The sequence below is a fragment of the Mya arenaria genome, chromosome 16 (genome assembly GCF_026914265.1).
Source record: "Mya arenaria isolate MELC-2E11 chromosome 16, ASM2691426v1".
Classification (NCBI taxonomy): domain Eukaryota; kingdom Metazoa; phylum Mollusca; class Bivalvia; order Myida; family Myidae; genus Mya; species Mya arenaria.
This window is the reverse complement of record NC_069137.1, coordinates 26,069,562-26,088,659: the sequence shown is the minus strand read 5'-3', so window position 1 is coordinate 26,088,659 and position 19,098 is coordinate 26,069,562. Positions and strand designations below refer to the sequence as shown.

General features: G+C 36.3%; 1 protein-coding gene across 2 annotated transcripts; it reads right to left on the bottom strand.

The window, feature by feature from the left end:
• Positions 1-3,244: 3,244 nt before the first annotated feature.
• On the bottom strand, positions 3,245-18,625 carry LOC128222150 (uncharacterized). Of its 2 annotated transcripts, none has more exons than XM_052931022.1 (5): positions 18,450-18,625; positions 12,462-13,106; positions 11,040-11,198; positions 10,245-10,929; positions 3,245-6,201 (listed from the first exon to the last, which is right to left on the bottom strand). In XM_052931022.1, exons 2-5 carry the CDS (start codon positions 13,026-13,028, stop codon positions 3,653-3,655), a joined length of 3,960 nt encoding a protein of 1,319 aa, XP_052786982.1. In that variant the 5' UTR covers positions 13,029-13,106; positions 18,450-18,625; the 3' UTR covers positions 3,245-3,652. The 2 variants fall into 2 exon arrangements, with proteins under 2 accessions (XP_052786982.1, XP_052786983.1); XM_052931023.1 differs by lacking the exon at positions 18,450-18,625 and adding an exon at positions 17,837-18,105.
• Between the last annotated feature and the right edge of the window lie 473 nt (positions 18,626-19,098).

The window sequence follows — 19,098 nt, the reverse complement described above, 5'->3', positions numbered from 1 at the left end:
TTAACAAGCATTGTTAAGTTAGTTAAGTCCGTATACCACCGGATGAGAGTTTGTTCGAGAACTCATATTTACCGCAACACTCACGCATAATATCGTGTCAATGTTTGTAATTACGTATCATAAATTTATATAACTTTCATAATGATGGATATTTAATAATAAAGCGGATAAATATCTTCAATTAAAGGCTAACGAAATGTTCGTTTGCTCCTTATTATAAGATGCCTACGTGCGTTTGCCATTTTAGGTAGACTACGTACGTTTGCCAAATTTGAAATACTCCACAAAAATGCATTTTTGTACATATTGCATCGCACAAAGTATTCATAAAGCAATTAAAAACAATTTTTGAACAACTGAAAAACAAACATTTGAATAAAATGTGGCAATTTATCAAAATATGTGACATTTTAACACTACCTACGTGCGTTTGCATTCATGGACACAATTTATATCGAAGTGTTCTCGGAAACTATGCAGACATGAATGGTGACCAATACACCGATCGAAATATAAAACAATGCATTCTTTTTTGCGCTATGTCATTTGAACGAACTTTCGCGAATAAATCAAATATCGATAAGAAACTTACCTTGATTGACGATCAATCGAGCCAAAATACTACTGGCGTTTGCATTTGTGGTCACGTGACTTTTTTGCTCATCCCCGGTGCATTACTAAACTATAGTAATATATTCTATGCAGTATATGTTAATAAGCATCAGTCCTTAACATACTTTAAAGTGTATCTATGTATCCTTTCTAGCTACTGTGTTTTGCAATATGTAATTATCTATTACATTTTGTTTTATTTTTTTATCATAATATTGAGTTACCTGTTCAACTTCAAATTGTTAATTAACCATGATATACAATTTCTATTTTATTTACAGTACGATGGCAGTTAGTAAAGTTCGTGAAATGTTTTTTTTTTAAATATCAATATACTTATGTCATGTTGACATAACTTTTGAAAGAGTCACCTTGTTCAAGTCATTGAAACAGATAGTGAAGATATATCCATATCGTAGGTTAGTTAACGTTGCTATGGTAATTAAGGGTATGGACCACGGAACACTTTTTCTTTATTTTATTTTTGGTGGGGTGGTATATACACTTTTATATATTTTTGAATGCGATTCGGAATAGTTTTTCGTTTACGTATGATGCAAGCCATGTCGAATAAATCTCATTGTTTAAATACATAATTGGTATAATATATATCTTTACCGCAATAAACAGCCCTCCCATACAAGGCGTTTTCGGAATACCAGTTCTGCTGAAGTAACAATCTATGTAGCCAAAAGGAAATGGGTAAATAAATGTAAATAAGCCTAATCCTCAACCTAGTATATCCATTATTAGTATTTTCAATCTTCACACAATACCGGTTTGAATGAGATCGCTTTGACATTATTGTCGTCCCATAACACCGGTTTGAATGAGACCGCTTTGACATTATTATCGTCACACAATACCGGTTTGAATGAGACCGCTTTGACATTATTATCTTCACACAATACAGGTCTAAATGAGACCGCTTTGACATTATTATCTTCACACAATACAGGTCTAAATGAGACCGCTTTGACATTATTTTCGTCTTACACTACCAGTTTGATTCAGATCGCTTTGCCATTATTACAAGACAGCATAGTTATCAATATTGTCAAACAATACCAATTTGAACGATATTGTTGTTTTATACACATTTACTTACACAACACCTTATGAATGATTCCGCAATGCAATTGGTATCGCCGCACAGTATACTTTTGAATGAGACCATGTATATCATTATATTCACATATTCCCATTTTGAATGAGACCACTGTGTTATCAATATCGACACACAATACATTAATGAGTGAGACCGCTACACAATGCAATTTTAAATGAGACCGCTGTGTTATCAATATCGATACACAATGCAATTTTAAATGAGACCGCTCGATGTGTTACCAATATCGACACACAATACAATTTTGAATGAGACCGCTGTGTTATCAATATCGATACACAATACACTATTGAATGAGACCGCTGTGTTATCAATATCGACACACAATACAATTTTGAATGAGACCGCTGTGTTATCAATATCGACACACAATACACTATTGAATGAGACCGCTGTGTTATCAATATCGACACACAATACACTATTGAATGAGACCGCTGTGTTATCAATATCGATACACAATACAACTTTGAATGAGACCGCTGTGTTATCAATATCGACACACAATACAATTTTGAATGAGACCGCTGTGTTATCAATATCGACACACAATACATCTTTGAATGAGACCGCTGTGTTATCAATATCGACACACAATACAACTTTGAATGAGACCACTGTGTTATCAATATCGATACACAATACAACTTTGAATGAGACCGCTGTGTTATCAATATCGATACACAATACAACTTTGAATGAGACCGCTATGTTATCAATATCGATACACAATACAACTTTGAATGAGACCGCTGTGTTATCAATATCGATACACAATATAACTTTGAATGAGACCGCTGTGTTATCAATATCGACACACAATACAATTTTGAATGAGACCGCTGTGTTATCAATATCGACACACAATACACTTTTGAATGAGACCGCTGTGTTATCAATATCGACACACAATACAATTTTGAATGAGACCGCTGTGTTATCAATATCGACACACAATACAATTTTAATGAGACCGCTGTGTTATCAATATCGACACACAATACAATATTGAATGAGACCGCTGTGTTATCAATATCGATACACAATACAATTTTGAATGCGACCACTGTGTTATCAATATCGACACACAATAAAATATTGAATGAGACCGCTGTGTTATCAATATCGACACACGATACAATTTTGAATGAGACCGCTGTGTTATCAATATCGACACACAATTCAATATTCAATTAGGCCGGTGTGTTACCAATATCGACACACAGTACAATTTTTTAATGAGACCGCTTTGTTAACATTACTTTTACACAATTAATTTAATTGACTTAATTATATTAATCATTTATACAGTTCACATAGCCATAATTATAAAACGCAACGCTTGTTTTACATTTAAAGATTAAAATATTAAGTTAACTTTAATAAAAAGTATGTCAAAGATAATAACTTCATAGTTAATATTTTCACTTTTGCAAATTGGTAAAACCATTTCATTATACAAACGATAAACAAGCAAAACACACTTACATACACTGTATTATTTATATTTATTTTCATTTTTGACACAATCGTATCAAATACAATAACACAGTGTTTACCAATTATTTCATTGAACTACTATAAACTCTAATATTGTGTTTCTAATTGACAACAACAGTTTCCATTTGCTATTGTTGGTTTACATTGTATATTTAATATTAAGAATCATCGCAAAAGGTTGTAGTATTAAAATTGTAAAGTATAATTCACAAAACCACAAGAATTGAACGGTTGTTGTTGTTTCGTAATATGTCTTTGAAAGAATAAAATAGATACTCTATATGGTCCGACTTTTATCCAGTAATTTAAAAAAGGAAAGTTTTGTCCATGGTATATTTACTACAAATTGTTGCTATCGTTGTATGAAGTATGTCCATTATAATACACACTATAAACATTTACACTTATATCTCACTTTTCTTTTGTAAAAGAGATAACATCAATCTTGGAAATAGGATCGTTAAGGATTTCAGAATCAAACCTTTCGCTCGTCTGGATAAAGCGCTTAATCTCTTCATACTCTGTGATGGGGTCCACAGTACACCCTCGTAGTTCACACTTCACCCTGTGAGTGCTGTTTTCAAGCTTCTCCACGAGCCCCTTTAATGACCGCGCTGTCATTCTCACACGTTCCAGATATACACAGATGACCATGTCTGCCCGAAATCTAATTGTGAATTTTTTATCAAGGATTTGAATTCTCGGAATATAATGCTTAATCTCTTCATTCGCTATGTTGGTATCCACAGCACACAAAAATAGTTTACACTCGACACTTTTATTAGTGTTTTTTTCCAGCCTCTCCACCATCCCAATTAACGCCCGCGCTGTCATCGTCACCCATTTTAGATCTACACTGATGGCAGAGGCTGGGGGGAGTAGTGTTTGATCACCGAGGTCTATACTATCCATTGTCAAGCATTTTAAATGAATAAGCTGTGGAAGAATTTGACAGAATAAACTGTTGTTTGTTATGCAATTTATATTCAAGTATATTAAATTGTCCGACCCACGCTTAAGTGACTGCCAAATACTGTATTCAACTCTTTTCGAAACATTTTCTAAATATAATGAAAACAGATTCTTAGTATTGATAACGATATCTGTTAGTTTAGATCCATATATTGATACGTCATTGAGACATTTGCACGCAGATAGGTCATACTGCCCAGCAACATAAAATAATTGAACATTGTAAAGAGTGTTCGTGGAGCTACTGAAAACCTCCTGTAATGACGCCTGGCTTGTTTCGGAACTTGCCTTAATACTGCGTACTTTGGACTTGTTCATCGCTAGCAAGTCATTTAATAATTCAGTATCGGAAGAAAATGTATAATCAAAGTAGTACAGTGACAGCTGAATATTCAATACTTGACTGGCTTTGGCCTCCTTATAACCCGAAACAATCACATCCTGATTGTCATTGAACAGGGACCTTATGCGGTTATGTCTTTTCGATATCAATGCAGACATCTCATTTGCTAACTTAATGTTCAGACCGCACATAAAAATAAACACCTGTGAAATATCCGACAAGGCGCCGTTCTTCTGATAAAAAGGTAGAAAAACTCTATGAAATTCTTCGGGGTGGTAGGACATGTATATTGCAGCAAGAAACTCCTGAACAGATTTATGGATGAATGAATAATTAGATGACTTTCGTAGCAAAGACCTTGCTTTTGTTTCTTGCAAGATTCCCGACTTCAGAACAAACAGGAGATTTTCGTGCGACAAAATGTCAACTTTTTTAAACACCAAAGCCGATGTTTGGTCAATCGAGAACAATGTCGTAAAAGCAAGTTGTGCCATCTCCATAACGATGCTGTAGTACATTTGAACTTTTTTTGTGTGCTGGAAACATCGTGGGAAAGGAATTTCTACCTGCGAAACATTAGGCACAGGAAGAGTTTTCCGCCCAAACATCATTTCAACGGTAAATGCGTATATGTCACACACAGATAAAGATTCATACATTCCCTCAAACCACAGACAGACCAGCAACATTGAAAGTATAGGCACCGATAAAAGGCGTGCAAGATTCATTCTAATAACAAACTCGACGAAATCAGGCAATTTTTTCTTTTCTGTTACTGTTTCATTGAGACTGTCCATCACTTTCTGAAGCAGTAACCCAATACATGCAGTTCCCTCTATCTCAAGGTACGTGTCTATTTTCGTGTCTTTAACACGTTGTTGTGACATTCTCCAAGGTCGTGATGTAATCAACACAGTTGCATCTATGGTTGGCGCTAAGTAAGGGATTACTTTGTCTTCTTCTGAACAGCTGCAGTTTGTATCATTGGGATGAGTCCATTCATCCAGGCCGTCTATTATGATCACACATTTGTTGTTGGACAGGACGCTATGCATTGTGGAGAGTGCAGCGGTCCGCTTATCTTGTTGGTAAATTCTGTTGATAAGCTGATCTCGTATCATGTCTGTCAGGTCGCAGACGTCGCAGCTATCTCTGAGAGTGAGGTAAAATAAAAACTCAACTTCCTTATAGAAAGTATCATCCTTAAATTGATCATCCAGCTCTGTTTTCGGAATGAATATATCTTTAATATCTTTGCTACAATATCTCAATATTTTCTCTAGAGACTTAGATAAGGTTGGATTTGATACATTTTTGCCATGTTCGTTAGTCGTATTCGTTGATGAAAACTGATTGGCCCATTTCAGTGCACACATTGCGGCGCAGGATGTCTTTCCCATCCCGGCCTCACCTACAATGAATACGTTTTTCCTAAATTCACCAGTTTTACCGAACAATTGTCTGTAAGATGCCACAGGGGTTCCCTTTTCTTTCTCAGTCGCACCAACTTTTCTGTGGTTTTTCTTGACGATCTTCGGAGGGACGTAAAACTTGTCCAATCTCTCGTCCACGTCCGACAGCAGGGACGATATGGGCGCACTGTTGAGTTGCTTCCGGTAACATTTGGCCAGCTGTTGCTGCATATCTGTAAAAACAACATAAAGTTAGGATTTTACGTTGAATATGCCATATGACGACATCAACTAGGCTCTCATCGCAACCGAAGATAGCCAGGACGAGGAATTTTGTTTTTCAAAGCACCGCCTTTGGGAGCTGATGTCTCCGCTGAGACGATTGTTAAGTTGAAAAAAGGTACAATACTATATAAGGATGGGTCGAATAGAGTTTACATTAAATTTCTTCAATATTTATATGAAAAACTACAGAAACAAACTAAGTCTTCTTTTTTCAGTAAGTGTCTGGAGGGTTGCATAATAAAAACGAAAAAGGTGTAAAACTTCCGATCACTACATACTATTGTCAAAGTAACAAGCAATTAGTTTTTTGATTACGGACAAACATTTTAATTATTAACCAATGAACAAGTGACATAACTTTGCAATATTGTGATTCTTTCGTTGAAATTAAGGCCCAGCAAAATTGACATCATCTGAGGCTCAATCAGTCACCGGAGTTGAGGAAGCGCTTCTTTACATATGCGGGGATCCGCTCTTCCACAAAAGGAGTTATAGGTACCAAATCATTGTCAAGGAAGGCTTGTCATGCAGTACTTAATAGAGGCATCTTATTAAGAAGGTCCGACATTCAACTTTTCTAGCCTGAAAATCATCTACTTGAATACAAGCCTAACTCAGTGCCCAGTTTGTGCTCATGAATTATGAAAAATGATTGTTAGCAAGCATTGTTCAAGTGGCAGCCTGGTAATTAAATATGACTGACAATTTAGTTCACTCTCTAAGTACTTTGTTTAAGCCTGTATAACGAACCCATTAAATGAAGGTTACATATGAATATTTTTGCGTTTTCAGGTCAAACAATGATTTTTAACGATATCTGCTTCTACTGTGGGGTCAGTGATGTTCTAGACACTGATGAAGTGCGAGTTTTAAAGGAACACTTTGACATGGTTTGTCTGATATGCGCAACATGCAGGGAAACAAAACCTTTCATGACTAGAGGGGCTAAGAAAACAAAACAAAAAAAGTGCAAATAAATAACAGTTCATATCACCACAAAGAGATACTTTGAAGTCTTAAAAGAGACAATTGAAACTGAGGTGTTTATATGTGTAACAATTGATTTTAGTCCTAGCAGTGACATTGTTACAATTGTTGTATATAATGTCTTCTTTTTTATTTCTAATAGATACATTTATTACTTGTGTATGGAAAGCTGTAATATGACCATCTATGTGAAATAAATTTGTTTGGTTCTTGTAGTAGTATTTTTGCTTAAAGCACAGAATCTTTAAGTGTAATTTAATATGTGACACAAGCTAAAGTGTAAAAAAAATACAGCACTTACTTTTTTGTGGTGGGTTTGAACTAGAATGTTATAGTTGGAAACAATTAAAATATATATGTTTGCTAGTAAACATTTAAGACATAGATCTTTCACGCGCAAATTGGGACAGTCATTATCGATAGTGTATTACAACGAAACATGTCAAATAGAAAACATGATATGAAAACAACAGTCAAATTCTTTTCATTAATGCAATAAATAAAATGTAGACAATTCTACATATTTACGTATTCAAAATTGCATAAAATAACTTAAATCGCCTCATTTTCAGTTCACAATAGTGTCTTTTCAGTTCAAAAGTATTATCAATGTGCAAAAAAGACAATATACAACGGTTGTAAAAAAATAAAATAAAAATGTTCTATCTTTACTTTTATTTTTATTTTTTTGGTCGATTGGGGAAAATTTGACTTTTATTTTTATATTTATTTCTCCCTCCCGACCCAATTTTTTGAAAAATTTCCCGTAAACCACATGATAAAAAACTGTTGGCCTTATTCGTAGCACATGTCATTCCCTCACAGCATTTTAAGCAATATAGCTAAATTAGCAGCCCGGAAATAAAGACAAGACTTTGGTGTGAAGGCCGATTCCATATATTTTCAATTGGCATGGCCATTTAAATTTATAATTGAAACTTGTTTGATGTCCCTTCTGTAATAGCCAGATGCTTTCAAATTGTAACGTGTGAGCCTATCATGGCCAACAGATCCCTTCAGAGAAAAGCATGCTCGACCCTGAATGGGTCCGCTTGTCTGTATATACATTAAATTCTCAATCTACACAGAGCCTTGTACATGGCAAATTACCAGGCCGGACACGAACCCTTATTCTATATATTCTTTATGTGCAAATATGCAACGTTTCATAATGATATACCTTCAACCTCTTCAGTCCTTCAGGGTAATTGCAGTATTCCATTATAATTAACCGATAAGTTTGACCTTGACCCATATAGCAGTGTCGTGGACGTGCGCGACATATCAATTTTGTGTGCATAAAACATATGGCATGTTGTTTGAAAACCCCCACGTATGTGAGACCAAGACCACCTTTACTCATACGTGTATATATGTAGAATTACATTATGATGAATCTCTAAGTATGATATTGACCTTTGCGGTAGAGAAATGTGTCTTGCACACAAAACGTCATCAAATAAATGAGAGAAAAAAAAAACGTCATCCTGATATGCAAAACATCTGTACCACCATCTCGGATACCCATGATACACAACTACGTTATGCTTCGTTGTTTACTGTGGGGATTTTGGCTAGGAAAATCTCGTTATCATGAATACTTAATGAAGCAGTTTCTTTTGTTCCACAAGGTACCAGATCGTTTCTCGTAAAAAAATATTCTGGGTCCGCCTTTTCAGTACAATAGTTTTAGACTGCAGTCAAGACCATTGGCCATGGTGGCTGCTGAAACCACATTGATGAATAATTAATTGTAACATGCGAATTCATTTAAAAAAGAATTGTCTCCCCCTGCTTCATGCATATTCATTAAACGAGATTTTGTCAGTCAATTGTTCCACATATGAAGTATAACGGAATAAACATTTTAAAACCAGACGCCAATCCGGCAATGCCGTATTTCAGTGATTTTTCAATTGACGATGGAATTGTGCAAACCTTATATTTGAGGTAGTGACCTAGTTGTTTAAACAATAAGACCCATATTCATACTAAACAGTGATATCGTTTATACAAAGAACCTGATCAAAGTTCATAAAGTTCAACAGAAACAATACAATTTTATGTGAGGAAATATGAACATTTTATAAATACATCAGTTTTGCTAAAAGATAAATTAAAGATACCTAGATTTTGACCCCACATGACACACCAAGCAAGCAAAATAAAAAGATCCCGAAAATACAATTGTAGACTGTGACGCTATTAATGGTATGTGTGCCAGTGTGTGTGTATTTGTGCTAATAATAAAATTTGTCGGAGATATAATAGGGAAGACTCGACAAAGGCTTTTGAATATATTGACCGGCAGATACGCCGCCCGAAATCCGCCCGCCTGAATGCAGCAGGAACAACTATAATATGTCACGTTCTGTAAACGGGCGCATAAAATGTTTAGATGCATCATGACCCATTGATATGAATCCATATTTGATAACATTGACATCTTAATGTGACATTTATCTTTGAGAAAAGTGCACACTTTTATGCGTGACACACATTCCAATAGTGATCTACAACTCGTGAACAATCCTGTTGAAAATTATTTATAAGTCATGAATTATTGCTATAAACTCCATACTGAGTACAAATGGCCTCAGTATGTGACCAAAACCTTTGAAATGCGAATATATGCATGACACACATGATATATTAACAAAGTTATTGCTGAGACAATTTTGTAAAGGATTAATATGACACCCTGTGGGCTCATCCGAATAAAACTAAACGATTGGACTATTCGCAGGGATGTTTGCATACACTTTTATCATATGCCATTTTTGTTCGTGGAATGGTAATTATGCAATTTCATTTTCAATTTTCTATCGTAAATCTACGCATTTTTTGATAATACAAATACAAATATGTTCAAACTGCATGCATTAAGTCTAAATATAGTATCCTGCACAAGGCATACCTCAAGCTTGAATCTACAGGTCAGGCACAACCAAATTATGTCATATTCCATTTTATGTAAGATATATATTATATTTTAAACAATTACCTTTCTTTTGTTCTGCATATGACAGAGTGGAAACGTCTCTTATTTTCTGCAATGCCTCCGACGCAGTATCCTCTATCTCGCGTTTTCCAGTCGCAACGGCTGATTTACACTCCGACACCGTCCCTTCTATCTCGCGCTTTCCACTTGCAATGAATATTGTTCCCTTCGCCACCGTCTCTTCTATTTCACGTTTTCCAGTTGTAACGGCTGATTTACACTCCGACACCGTCTCTTCTATTTCGCGTTTTCCAGTCGCAAAGGCTGATTTACTCTCCGACACCTTCACTTCTATCTCGCGCTTTCCACTTGCAATGAATATTGTTCCCTTCGCCACCGTCTCTTCTATTTCGCGTTTTCCAATTGCAATAACTGATTTACCCTCCAATACAGTCTCTTCAATTTCACGTTTTCCAGTCGCAAAGGCTGTTTTACCCTCCGACACCGTCTCTTCTATTTCACGTTTTCCAGTTGCAATATCTGATTTACCCTCAAATACAGTCTCTTCAATTTCACGTTTTCCAGTTGCAACGGCTGTTTTCCCCTTCGCCACCTCATCTTGTATTTCTTGCTTTCTCGTTTCAACGGACTGTAGTAGCCCATGTTTTCCAGCTTCTATTGTACCTCTGGCTTCTTCAAGTAGTTCACGAACATCGTCCGACGATATTGGAAGAGCATCTTTTTCAAGCTGTAAATCAGTGGTCAATACATTATCTTCAAATGATTTCTTTATACCATTGATGAAAACGTTAATAAACGAAACCATTATCGTTCTTATCAAATGAAACAAATATTTACCTGTTTAAGTTTGATAACGGCTTGTTGGGCATTGCTTTCACCAGCAAGGTATGTCGCGTCTGTCAGAAGCGTGTTTAGAGTGGCAAAGTAGTCAGCTAAGTCAGTATCTGTCACCTTCAGATCTGGAGAATGACGAATACTGCGGCCAATCTGCCGAGCCTAGAATATAATTTACCAGAATTTACATTTAGTGCCGTTTGTGTTACCGCCTGCCTTTAAACAAGGTTTATGTTTAAATGTCTGACTTATGGGCTTGTCCCTGTAGTTTTCACTGTATCATTATAAAATAAAAAGCATTTCTTAAACTCACTAGTGTTTGTAAATATTGTGTTTCATTATTTTAAAGTTTTAACACGTTGAACAGTATTAGAGTTTAACTTCGACTACTGAATTAATTATTGTTTGGACCAGTAATATGTGTATTTGAAATATGAAGCTTAATTTAAGCTATTTGGATGTATCACTTATTTGCGAAAAAAAGTCCCCAACACTATCAACAGTTTTGACTGGGAATGTGAACGGGGCTCACTGACTTCCATCTGATACATGTATATTCAAATAGTTTGTTTGCAACGAATACTATAACAGTTCACAATAAACATCACTGTGAATGCCAATACGGCGTGATGACTTCAAAACCGTTTCAAATTGAGTCAATTGACCACATCAGCGATGCAAAATTTATAATAAGAAAGTTCTTTGTTTATCTAATTGACAGGCTTTTGTCGGAAAGTTTATTTGAAGACAGCAACAGTTAGAAAACAATTTTGTTTGTGATTCCAGATGGACAAAATACAAAGACGCGTGATAATCAAAGCACTAAGAAAATAGCCCTTCTAATAATGCAATACAAACTTAAGGGACAAGCCCAGAAGTAAAACAATATACTATATTTTGTAGCACAATGTTAGGGCCCTAGAGACGCTGAACGATACTCACAGACGTACAATCACCATACACAGTAAACAAACGCATTAAAATAGCTCTATCAATAAATAATGGGATAACCGCATGAAACTGTCAGTGAAACACGAGTTAACTATATCTTTAAAACACACATGTAATAACTTTGGAAAAATATACATCACACAAATTGTAATTACTTGAACGTGCGAGGAAAAACTCAAATTGAAAATCTCAGAAAAACATCAGCGGCATTCCTTAAATTTATGATCTTACTTTTTGTGGTAAATTATGGCATTTATTTAAAGGACAAGGTAGAATTGTTAAACATGCATTAAATCAGTTCAAATTATTCGTTAAAGAATACGTGGAAATCATTTGTTTTGTAAATTTCTTTATTGACGTTAAGAAGATATAATGACAATGAAACATGTTAACATGTGCATATTATCAGACCGGTTTCCAAATTAATCAAGATATTTATTTTCAATATTCTGAGTACACGGGTAAAGATATTACCTTCGTCAAAATGTTGGGTTGATTTGGCTGGTTGGCAATATTGAACGACAGGCTTCGTTGGATTTCTGTGCAGTTGATCATTACGCTTATGATTCCATTGAAATCTGTTTCGTCAAATGAGGACACATCTTGGTAGCCGTCGGGCGGCATGAAACATTTCGCTACTTGCCAATGGTTCGTACACCACTGGTCGGCCTTTGTGTTCTTCCAAGACGGTCCACCGTATCTGTGAACAGCGCAAATCTCGTCCCGAAAATCATCGCATATCTGAGACGGACAAGGCTGGAACATCTTAAGAGCAGAGTTGTGATACTTGCAATTTCGTGGATTTGAACATAATCCTTTTGTAGGACACAGTATAAGGTTCTCCGTAAAGCAGAGACTGCATGATGTCCCAGGTGCAAGGTTCCCGGCCTGAATGATTGAGGAATGGATCTTTTGCTGAACGCGATAGGAATCCCCTTCTACGAGGTTCCGTAGACCGGCCTTGGTGATCCTAAGGGCAAGGGAACCTTTCAGCCAGTTTTGGTTCTCCTTCTCATTCAGAATGTCTTTGTAAGTAGCCATCTGTGGGTCACGTGTCTAAACGTTTGTGATTAAAACAAGACTCAACAGGCCTGACTTATCAGGATTTATCGGAGCTATCTGAAATAAAAAAAAAACTCATTGTATAGTTATTGTATAGTTCAACATAATTGTTGTTGTTTTTCAAATGTCGTGAGGACTCAAACTATATTTAGATATTATATTTTTATTAAATAAAACATTAGCACAGTTTAAAAATATTTTTCGTTGCCAATATAACACATATCTTCAGTCAAAATGTAATGCCTTCTGTCCATGTCACATATGGATGCTAGGGATTTTCACGGCTTGTAAGATATTCATTGGTGCCATGAGTAATCATTTCTAGGTAAGGAGTTCATTGGTTGCTAAGCATGTCAGTCAAATATTGCATAGGAAATAATTGGTTAAAAGGGAAGTCATTAGTTGCCACGCATAAAAGTTATTCTGTAGGTCATTATTGGTAACTAAGTTGCTTAGGAAGGCATAGGTCCGTAAGGAAGTCATCGGTTGCCAATCAGGTCATTTGTTTTAAAGGAAGTCATGACAAGAGATGTTTGTCAAACATTATGCCCCCCTGAGCGCCATGTTGTCAGGATTATATGGAAAATTGAATGAAATATGCATGGACCGAAATGACAGCTGAATTGTCACTGGCATTGGATGCCGTTGAGACAGTTTTAAGAGTATGACCATTCAAAGTGTGAGGATAGAGTGTGTTATGACAATGACCTTTGACTCCGTGACATCAAAATCCATCATCAGCTGGTCACTAAAAATCTAAATGTCGAGTTTGAGGGCCATGGGTGAAGGCATTGACAAGTTATCACACAGACAAGCTTTTTTCATTCAAGGTCACCGTGACCTAGACCTTTGACCTTTGACCCCTTAAATCAATAGGGGTCATTTACTGGTAAGGCCCAACCTCCAAATCAAGTTTGAGGGTCATGGGTGCAGGCAATGTTGAGTTATCGCTCGGAAAACCTTTTATCATTCAAGGTCACTGTGACCTTGACATTTGGCCCAATGACACCTCAAATCAATAGGGGACATCTACTGGCCAGGCCCAACCTTCAAGTTTGAGGGACATTTATGCAGACATTGTCGAGTTATTACACGGAAAACCTTTTACCATTCAAGGTCACAGTGACCTTGACCTTTTGCCCGATGACCCTCTAAAACAATAGGGGTCATCTACTGGACAGGCCAAACCTCAAAATCAAGTTTGAAGGCCATGGCTGCGGGTATTGTCAAGTTATCACATGGAAAACCTTTTACCATTCAAGGTCACAGTGACCTTGACCTTTGGCCCGATGACCCCAAAAAACAATAGGGTTCATCTACTGGTAAGGCCCAACCACCAAGTCAAGAATGAGGGCCATGGGTGCAGGCATTGTCAAGTTATCACACGGATAACCTTTTACTATTCAAGGTCACAGTGACCTTGACCTTTGGCCCGGTGGCCCCCAAAATCAATACGTTTCATCTACTGGTCAGGCACAACCTCCAAGTCAAGTATGATGTACATGGGTGCAGGCATTGTCGAATTATCACACGGACAACCTTTTACCATTCAAAGTCACTGTGACTTTGACCTTTGGCCCGATGACCCCCAAAAACAATAAGGTTCATCTACTGGTCAGGCCCAACCTCCAAGTCAAGTTTGAGGGCCATGTGTGCAGGCATTGGCAAGTTATCACACGGAAACAATTATACCATTCAATGTCACTATGACCTTGACATTTGTTCCGATGACACCAAAAAAACAATAGGGTTCATCTACTGGTAAGGCCCAACCTCCAAATCAAGAATGAAGGCCATGGGTGCAGGCTTTGTCGTGTTATCACACGGAAAATCTTTTACCATTCAAGGTCCTTTTGACTTTGACCTTTGGCCCGATGACCCCCGAAAACAATAGGGTTCATCTACTGGTCAGGCCCAACCTCCAAGTCAAGTATGAAGTGCATGGGTGCAGGCATTGTCGAGTTATCACACGGAAAACCTTTTACCATACAAGGTCACTGTGACCTTGACCTTTAGCCCGATGAACCCCAAAAACAATAGGGATAATTTACAGGACAGGCCCAACCTCCAAGTCAAGTATGAGGGCCATGGGTGCAGGCATTGTCGAGTTATCACTCGGACAACCTTTTACCATTTAAGGTCACTATGACCTTGACCTTTAGCCCGATGAACCCCAAAAACAATAGGGGTTATTTACTGGTCAGGTCCAACCTCCAAGTCAAGTATGAGGGCCATTGGTGCAGGCATTGTCGAGTTATCACTCGGACAACCTTTTACCATTCAAGGTCACTGTGACCTTGACCTTTGGCCCGATGACCCCCAAAAACAAAAGGGGTCATCTACTGGTCAGGCCCAACTTCCATATCAAGGTTGATAGCCATAGGTCTAAGCATTGTTGAGTTATCACTCGGACAAGCTTTAAATTTTTCTACTATTAAAGGTCACTGTGACCTTGACCTTTGACCCGATGAGCCCTTAAATCAATAGAGGTCATCTACTGGTCAGGCCCAACCGTCATGTAAAGTTTGCTGAGCATACCTCCAGGAATTCTTGAGTTATCACTCGGACAAGCTTTGGGTCTACCGACGGACGGACCGACCGACCGACCGACATGTGCAAAGCAATATACCCCTCTTCTTCGAAGGGGGGCATTAGTAAAAATGGCTGCAGGTCAAGTGGTTTCTTAGAAAATCATTGGTTTATAAGAATGTCATTTGTTGCTTAAGAAAAAGACTTCGCAAACTAAGTCTATAGTTGCCAAGGAGGTCATCTGGCCTCGATTTCTCGAAACTTCTTAAGCCCCTTAAAACAGGATTAAGCTAAGCTCTCTATTTTTGGTTTTCAATAAATTGCGTAATATTAACTTCTTTAAGAGTTTTTACACTTGAGATGGGAATTATCATCATGATTAGCAGAATAAACAATTATTCATTTATCAAAAATATAATTAATTATGTATTTTGGCTTATTGAAATAAGCTACTTAAGCCTGTTAAACTTAAGAAGTTTCGAGAAATTGGGACCTGTTGCTCAGGTAGCCAAAGATAGGCATAAATTAAAATGAAGTCATTGTTGCTTTGGATGACGGTATCTGATAAGGTAGGCATTGGTTGCTTATAAAGACATCTGCTGCTATCATAGGTAAGTTCTTTGCAAAGACGTAATTGGTTGCTTTGGTAGTTGGTAAGGAGGTCATTGGTTCCTTAGGTAGTTCTTGTTTGCTTAAGAAAGAACATGTCACTTAAGGTTGGTTGCATTGGTTGCTAAGGAAGTCATAAGTAACTAATGATGTAGAAGGTAAGTGGTTGCTAACGAAGTCATTGGTTCGTAGAAAGACGTTTGTTGCTAAAAAAGAAAGTGGATGCTAGTAAATTTACTGGTGTGTTAGGTAGTCATTGGCTGCAAGGGTTGACAATTATAGGTTAGGGGGCTATCAGCTTAAAAGCATGTCATTGGTTGCTTAGGTAGAAAAATGGTTGCTCATGAAGCTATTGGTTGCTTAGCTGGTCAAGTATTGCTAAGGAAGTCAGTGGTTAAAAAGAAAGTCATTGGTTGACGTTCATAAAGGTAATTGCTAAGGTTATCATTGTTTACTAAGAAAGTCATTAGTTGCTAGGGAAGTCATGATTTCCTAAGGATGTCATTGGTTGGTAGGGATGAATGAAGCGGATACGAAGGTCATTGGTTGGAACGGAATCTTAAGTTGCTAAGAAAGTCATTGGATTTTAAGAAAATAATAAGTTGCTAATAAATTATTAGTGCTATGGATGTAGGTAGTTGCTTTGAACTAAGTCGATGCTAAGTTAGTCATTAGTTGCTAAGGAATTCATTGTTTGCATAGAAATTATTTTTCTACTAAATAAGTTAATGAATATTTGGGAAGTATCTGGTTGCTGCGGTAGTCATTTGCTGTAGATGAAGTCATTGGATTTTAAGAGAGTCATTTCTAGGTAGTTATACCTATATGCATTTGCTGAAAATCGAAAGTTGAATCATTTAACTTTGGTTCATGATTATTTTTAAGAACATTTATACGATTGTTCATTGCGCTGCTATTGTTTAATCAAGTGAAGTCATCATCATGATCTATCTGTGTTCATCTTAAATATGTTAATATATGGCAATAAAAAGGGAGTTTGAATCCGTGGAAATAACCTAAATACTTATGTATGTGTATGTATATATTATTCAAAGTGGTATTAATTTCATTTAACTTCTGATTTCCGTATACGGAAATCAGAAGTTAAATGAAATTAATACCACTTTGAATAATTATTCGTATTTTTTCTAAACATTCCTGTCAGTATACATTCGCTGTTATTGTTTAATGTAATCAAATCATCATGATGCCCCACCTTTGCTCAACTTCCATTTGTAAATATACAGAAACTTATGGGAGTTTGAATCAGTGGAAATAACCTAAATACACCTTGTTAGTGTATACGGAAATCGAAAGTTAAATGAGATTAACACCGCTTCGGTTCATCATTCATCTTCATGACTATCTAAATCATTATACAATGCGCTGCTTTGTTTCAATAACTTAAAAAGTCACATTATCCTGATGAACTACATTTGTTCAGCTTTAATCTGTATACAAATGGCAATAAAAAGGGATTTTAAACCCTTGGAAATAACCTAAATACTCCTGTATGTGTATGTATACGGAAATCGAAAGTTAACTGAAAACAATACCACTATCGTTTATTGTTTATGTTTAAGAAAATAAATATCATTATACAATGCGCTAGTATTGTTTAGTTTAGTCAAAACATGCTAATGACCTACCTTTGTTCAGCTTAAATCTGTAATATGTAGCAACTAAAGGGCGTTTGAATCAGTGGAAAGAACCTGAGTACTCCTTCAATGCGTATGCGGAAATCGAAAGTTAAATGAAAATAATACCATTTCTGTTCATTATTCATTTTTAACAATCTTTAAATCAGCAGGCATAGCCCTGCTTTGTTTCATTAAGTCAAATAATCCCAATGAATTAACTTTGTTCAGCTTATATCTGTTAATAAATGACAATAAAAAGGGAGTTTGAATCCGTGGAAATACCCTAAATAATACTGTGTGTGTATACGGAAATCGAAAGTTAAAAGAAATTAATACCATTTATGTTTATTGTTCATTTTTTAAGAACATTTTGAGCATTATCCATTGCGCTGTTATTTTTTGGCTAACATGACCTTCATTTCTTCAGTTTAATTCAGTGAAAATTTGCAGTATTGTTTTATAATATTGAGTGCTTGAATACGAAAGTCGGATTAGTAAGATTAATCTTCCAATACGCACAAGCTGACATTTAAAGACGTTATATCCTTTTCCGATCAGTGTCAACAAAATACATTGGTTTTAAATAATGCAATTAGTAAGTAAATTAAAGGAAATTATTTACCTTAAAAGTTACATAGTTGTTTCATGTCCACCATCATATCAGGTAATAGGTTGAGGTTATGTTGGGCGATACTATTTCCCGGTCCCGGTCTCATCCGGTCTCCTCCGGTCTCTGTTTTCCAAATTTTATAGTAGCTATCCGGCGTGATCGAGAAGGTGTGACCGCGGGGGGTAATAGGATTGCAGTTGATTAAAACATAAGTTATTGATGATAATTTTGTTTCATATTTTATATCAATAAAACAATAATAAATTAAGGCAAAGATAAAAACATAAACTAAACTAACATGCTCGTGACTCTATACATCAGTAACGTCCCTTTGTACAGTTAAATGGAATAGCGACGGATGAGGGCACTTACATGATATATCATTATGTAAAGTAAATCTTGATATAACTGAACCTTTTTATGTCAGAGTTCAAGTCTTAATTAAAATACTATCATAGACAATTTATACACAAAAAGACAGATTTCGTAGAACTAAACATATTATAATAAAATATGTGTTTACAAGTAAAGGTGATTTTTATATCACTAGCATAATGTCAAATAGATCAGCAATTTCTACCCTTTTTTTCGACGGGCCCAGCAAACACCCCACGTGTCGGCGAGGGCGTCCGACCATTACTTTTCCGACCAAAATCCCAGG

Coding starts and splice junctions, on each gene's coding strand:
- LOC128222150 (XM_052931022.1), bottom strand. CDS start 13,028: ATGGCTACTTACAAAGACATTCTGAATGAGAAGGAGAACCAAAACTGG. Junction 10,930..11,039: donor CCGTTATCAAACTTAAACAG/GTAAATATTTGT, acceptor ACTGATTTACAG/CTTGAAAAAGATGCTCTTCC. Junction 6,202..10,244: donor ATATGCAGAACAAAAGAAAG/GTAATTGTTTAA, acceptor TTGTTTTTACAG/ATATGCAGCAACAGCTGGCC.